Here is a 6,400-nt window from a genome sequence, read left to right as displayed (position 1 = left end):
GAAAAACGCCATGGTATGATCAGCAAAGTCATCCATCTCCTAGCTGACATTGCACCCACACATTCCACCCAAGCATCTGCTATGGATGCCGACAGGTGTGGCTGTGAAATTTTGCCCCATCTCCCCTGTTCAAATGATCTCGCACCCAGCAACTTCTTCCTTTTCCCTGAGATGAAGAAGCCACTTCAGGGTATGAAATATGACAACACAAATTATGTCATTCTGGAAGTGGAACGGTGGTTCTCAAGGCAATTGTAGGAGTTCTGTAATGATGGGTTGTGGAAGGTCAAGAAACGCTGTAAGAAATGTGTGGCTCTGCAGGGCGACTACGTGGAGAAGACTTAAGTTCAGCCTACCACACTTAACTTTCTATATCATTCTGTTCATGGTGATAATTGAAACTTTATTATTCCCCCTCATGCTGTAGATACTGAATGCTGACATTGCTGCGTATCCACCTGTATACTCTTATTAATGTCATGCTAGTCACCCTTTACATTCATGTCTAACTTCATTTGTCTCCCGCTCCTTCAGCAGTGATTTGGTGAGCAAATGTCCTGTTAGCATGAATGGACACTGAAGGTGGCAGATTGGCTTTCTTCTTCCTGAGGGATTTAATCAGGCATCGTCTGATTTCTTTCACCCCTAAGCCGTAGATAAAGGGATTTACAGTGGCCGGGATCATGAGGTATATTGCGTTGAACAGATTTTGAACATTGTAAGCGATTATTGTGTCCATTCTGTACAACACAGATGATGACAGTGCGCTCATATACAAAACCATGGCTACCAGAAGGTGTGTGCCGCAGGTGTGCAGAGCCTTACCACGGGCTTTCCCTATAACAATCTTCATGGCTGTGTAGAGGATGCTGGAGTAGGACAGCAGAAGAAGACTGACATCTACCCCTGTGACCAAGACCCTGACACTGAGGCCCACAATTTTGTGTGGTGTGATGTCTCCACACGCCAAGCTTAGAAGTCCCATGTTCTCACAAACAAAATTCAGGATGACATTGGATCTACAGTACTGGACCCTGGAAGCCAGTATGACCATTGGAGATGCCAACACGAAGCTCCTCACCATACCGATGAGGACCAGCTGGACAAGCATATTCTTGGTCATGATATCATTATAGCGCAGAGGCCTGCAAATAGCCACATACCTATCCAGAGCCATTGACAAAATGAGTCCGGACTCAAAAATAGCCAAAAAATAAATATAAAACATCTGCACCAAACACCCACCCAGGGAGATCTGGTTCATGCCGAAGGACAACCCGAGGATTAATTTAGGTATTACAGAAGTTGTACAAGACACATTGACAGCAAAGAGAACAGTGATGAAGAAATACATTGGGGAGTGAAGACTGTTTTCTACACCAATACGATATATAATGAGGGAGTTGCCAGCCAAGATGGTCACATAGATAAAAAGGAATGGAATTGCCAGCAATTTCCTGTGATCCAAGATTCCGGGGAACCCCAAGAGAACAAATTCCGTATGGGACACTAAGACACTGCTGTGATTTAAGTGGTTCATCTTCCAATCATTGACTGTGTTGGTTAAATTAAGATCTGTTTTTGAAGGGCACAGGAATTAGGGTGATGTGACACAGATATTGGGGTGATGTGACAAATGTGGGCTTAGTATATAAGATGGATTCTGGGATCCTCAATGGACAAAAGTGGATGAACCGTTTAGATATCAGCCGTATTTCTCGCTGTTTCTCAGCGTACATTTGTTTGTTACCCGCTGCCCCATAATACGTTAATCCTTAATCGCCGGTCAAATGTCCTATTCTTTTCCTGTGCTTCATGTTCATTGGCATCTTCTCAGGCCGAGGATACAAGTGATGACCAACAAAGACTGACAGTCATTCCACCATCTCCAGAGTCCAAGCAGAAGGCAGATGGAGGTCTGGACTGGATGCTTGCTTCTGGTTCTGCCCTTACATCCAATGTAGCTTCTTTCTGGATGGCTGGAAGTGAGGTAAGTACAGTATATAGATGATTACACATGCACGATATAGGTAAGTGTGACACACATTCAGTCAGTGGGTGATAATATAATCAGTAATAATAATACTGTGCATAGGACTACTCAGATGTCCTTATGTAGAGATATAACGACAGCAAAAATGCAGAAAAAAAATTGTAAAAAAGATGCTTTTGGCCTACTTGGAGGTGACTTCAAATTTTTTTTAAATAAATGTCAAAAAGCAATTATTTAAAAAATAAATAAATACTATAATTAAACACGGGATGCATACAGCAAAAAAAAAAAAATTGTAAATTTTGGGGTAATTTGATGCCATTTTTTAAAACCCCTTAATGACAGGTAATTATTGGACTAATTAAGCTAATTGGAGACTTCCGGTTGTCTAATTAGTCATTAGGGGGAATGTTCAAGGGGTTCTTCTGCACGGTGTCCCAACATTTTACCTTAAAATAAGGATTTTCCCTATTATCGCTCACCCTCAGTGAGGCGCGAACGGAAAAATGCGCCTTTACTCTGCCTGGCTCAGTGCGAGTTTCTATTGTCATTGGATTGCAAAATGAATACACAATGCGAATTTGCAGAGAAAACGGCACCTCGCGCCTCACATTCTGCAACTCGCACCTAATTGGATTGACCCCCACAGAGTGCTTCCTTGAACAAATACAGACACACAAGCATAGACGCTGGGAAAGACACAGACACACAACCATACAAGAATAGGTACGCGGAGAAACACACACACACACACACACACACACTAGAGATGTGCACTTGAAATTTTTCGGGTTTTGTGTTTTGGTTTTGGGTTTGGTTCCGCGGCCGTGTTTTGGGTTCGACCGCGTTTTGGCAAAACCTCACCGAATTTTTTTTGTCGGATTCGGGTGTGTTTTGGATTCGGGTGTTTTTTTCAAAAAACCCTAAAAAACAGCTTAAATCATAGAATTTGGGGGTCATTTTGATCCCAAAGTATTATTAACCTCAATAACCATAATTTCCACTCATTTTCAGTCTATTCTGAATACCTCACACCTCACAATATTATTTTTAGTCCTAAAATTTGCACCGAGGTCGCTGGATGACTAAGCTAAGCGACCCTAGTGGCCGACACAAACACCTGGCCCATCTAGGAGTGGCACTGCAGTGTCACGCAGGATGGCCCTTCCAAAAAACACTCCCCAAACAGCACATGACGCAAAGAAAAAAAGAGGCGCAATGAGGTAGCTGTGTGAGTAAGCTAAGCGACCCTAGTGGCCGACACAAACACCTGGCCCATCTAGGAGTGGCACTGCAGTGTCACGCAGGATGGCCCTTCCAAAAAACACTCCCCAAACAGCACATGACGCAAAGAAAAAAAGAGGCGCAATGAGGTAGCTGTGTGAGTAAGATAAGCGACCCTAGTGGCCGACACAAACACCGGGCCCATCTAGGAGTGGCACTGCAGTGTCACGCAGGATGGCCCTTCCAAAAAACACTCCCCAAACAGCACATGACGCAAAGAAAAAAAGAGGCGCAATGAGGTAGCTGTGTGAGTAAGATAAGCGACCCTAGTGGCCGACACAAACACCGGGACCATCTAGGAGTGGCACTGCAGTGTCACGCAGGATGGCCCTTCCAAAAAACACTCCCCAAACAGCACATGACGCAAAGAAAAAAAGAGGCGCAATGAGGTAGCTGTGTGAGTAAGATAAGCGACCCTAGTGGCCGACACAAACACCGGGCCCATCTAGGAGTGGCACTGCAGTGTCACGCAGGATGGCCCTTCCAAAAAACACTCCCCAAACAGCACATGACGCAAAGAAAAAAAGAGGCGCAATGAGGTAGCTGTGTGAGTAAGATAAGCGACCCTAGTGGCCGACACAAACACTGGGCCCATCTAGGAGTGGCACTGCAGTGTCACGCAGGATGGCCCTTCCAAAAAACACTCCCCAAACAGCACATGACGCAAAAAAAAAAAGAGGCGCAATGAGGTAGCTGTGTGACTAAGCTAAGCGACCCTAGTGGCCGACACAAACACCTGGCCCATCTAGGAGTGGCACTGCAGTGTCACGCAGGATGGCCCTTCCAAAAAACACTCCCCAAACAGCACATGACGCAAAGAAAAAAAGAGGCGCAATGAGGTAGCTGTGTGAGTAAGATAAGCGACCCTAGTGGCCGACACAAACACCGGGCCCATCTAGGAGTGGCACTGCAGTGTCACGCAGGATGGCCCTTCCAAAAAACACTCCCCAAACAGCACATGACGCAAAGAAAAAAAGAGGCGCAATGAGGTAGCTGTGTGAGTAAGATAAGCGACCCTAGTGGCCGACACAAACACTGGGCCCATCTAGGAGTGGCACTGCAGTGTCACGCAGGATGGCCCTTCCAAAAAACACTCCCCAAACAGCACATGACGCAAAGAAAAAAAGAGGCGCAATGAGGTAGCTGTGTGAGTAAGATAAGCGACCCTAGTGGCCGACACAAACACCGGGCCCATCTAGGAGTGGCACTGCAGTGTCACGCAGGATGGCCCTTCCAAAAAACACTCCCCAAACAGCACATGACGCAAAGAAAAAAAGAGGCGCAATGAGGTAGCTGTGTGAGTAAGATAAGCGACCCTAGTGGCCGACACAAACACCGGGCCCATCTAGGAGTGGCACTGCAGTGTCACGCAGGATGGCCCTTCCAAAAAACACTCCCCAAACAGCACATGACGCAAAGAAAAAAAGAGGCGCAATGAGGTAGCTGTGTGAGTAAGATAAGCGACCCTAGTGGCCGACACAAACACCGGGCCCAACTAGGAGTGTCACTGCAGTGTCACGCAGGATGGCCCTTCCAAAAAACACTCCCCAAACAGCACATGACGCAAAGAAAAATTAAAGAAAAAAGAGGTGCAAGATGGAATTGTCCTTGGGCCCTCCCACCCACCCTTATGTTGTATAAACAGGACATGCACACTTTAACCAACCCATCATTTCAGTGACAGGGTCTGCCACACGACTGTGACTGAAATGACGGGTTGGTTTGGACCCCCACCAAAAAAGAAGCAATTAATCTCTCCTTGCACAAACTGGCTCTACAGAGGCAAGATGTCCACCTCATCATCATCCTCCGATATATCACCGTGTACATCCCCCTCCTCACAGATTATCAATTCGTCCCCACTGGAATCCACCATCTCAGCTCCCTGTGTACTTTGTGGAGGCAATTGCTGCTGGTCAATGTCTCCACGGAGGAATTGATTATAATTCATTTTAATGAACATCATCTTCTCCACATTTTCTGGAAGTAACCTCGTACGCCGATTGCTGACAAGGTGAGCGGCGGCACTAAACACTCTTTCGGAGTACACACTTGTGGGAGGGCAACTTAGGTAGAATAAAGCCAGTTTGTGCAAGGGCCTCCAAATTGCCTCTTTTTCCTGCCAGTATAAGTACGGACTGTGTGACGTGCCTACTTGGATGCGGTCACTCATATAATCCTCCACCATTCTTTCAATGGGGAGAGAATCATATGCAGTGACAGTAGACGACATGTCCGTAATCGTTGACAGGTCCTTCAGTCCGGACCAGATGTCAGCATCAGCAGTCGCTCCAGACTGCCCTGCATCACCGCCAGCGGGTGGGCTCGGAATTCTGAGCCTTTTCCTCGCACCCCCAGTTGCGGGAGAATGTGAAGGAGGAGATGTTGACAGGTCGCGTTCCGCTTGACTTGACAATTTTCTCACCAGCAGGTCTTTGAACCCCAGCAGACTTGTGTCTGCCGGAAAGAGAGATCCAAGGTAGGTTTTAAATCTAGGATCGAGCACGGTGGCCAAAATGTAGTGCTCTGATTTCAACAGATTGACCACCCGTGAATCCTTGTTAAGCGAATTAAGGGCTCCATCCACAAGTCCCACATGCCTAGCGGAATCGCTCCGTGTTAGCTCCTCCTTCAATGTCTCCAGCTTCTTCTGCAAAAGCCTGATGAGGGGAATGACCTGACTCAGGCTGGCAGTGTCTGAACTGACTTCACGTGTGGCAAGTTCAAAGGGCAGCAGAACCTTGCACAACGTTGAAATCATTCTCCACTGCGCTTGAGACAGGTGCATTCCACCTCCTATATCGTGCTGAATTGTATAGGCTTGAATGGCCTTTTGCTGCTCCTCCAACCTCTGAAGCATATATAGGGTTGAATTCCACCTCGTTACCACTTCTTGCTTCAGATGATGGCAGGGCAGGTTCAGGCGTTTTTGGTGTTGCTCCAGTCTTCTGTACGTGGTGCCTGTACGCCGAAAGTGTCCCGCAATTCTTCTGGCCACCGACAGCATCTCTTGCACGCCCCTGTCGTTTTAAAAAAAATTCTGCACCACCAAATTCAAGGTATGTGCAAAACATGGGACGTGCTGGAATTTGCCCAGATTTAATGCGCACACAATATTGCTGG

At 46.7% G+C, this 6,400-nt stretch overlaps 1 protein-coding gene across 1 annotated transcript; it reads right to left on the bottom strand.

The window, feature by feature from the left end:
* Positions 1-511: 511 nt before the first annotated feature.
* LOC134989048 (olfactory receptor 52Z1P-like) lies at positions 512-1,540 on the bottom strand. The gene has a single exon (XM_063950586.1). It carries the CDS (start codon positions 1,538-1,540, stop codon positions 512-514), a length of 1,029 nt encoding a protein of 342 aa, XP_063806656.1.
* Between the last annotated feature and the right edge of the window lie 4,860 nt (positions 1,541-6,400).

The sequence above is a fragment of the Pseudophryne corroboree genome, chromosome 2 (assembly GCF_028390025.1).
Source record: "Pseudophryne corroboree isolate aPseCor3 chromosome 2, aPseCor3.hap2, whole genome shotgun sequence".
Lineage (NCBI taxonomy): Eukaryota > Metazoa > Chordata > Amphibia > Anura > Myobatrachidae > Pseudophryne > Pseudophryne corroboree.
This window is presented reverse-complemented; position numbering and strand designations above follow the sequence as displayed.

Excerpts from the sequence above, each read along its gene's own strand:
- LOC134989048 (XM_063950586.1), bottom strand. The coding sequence starts at position 1,540 with ATGAACCACTTAAATCACAGCAGTGTCTTAGTGTCCCATACGGAATTT.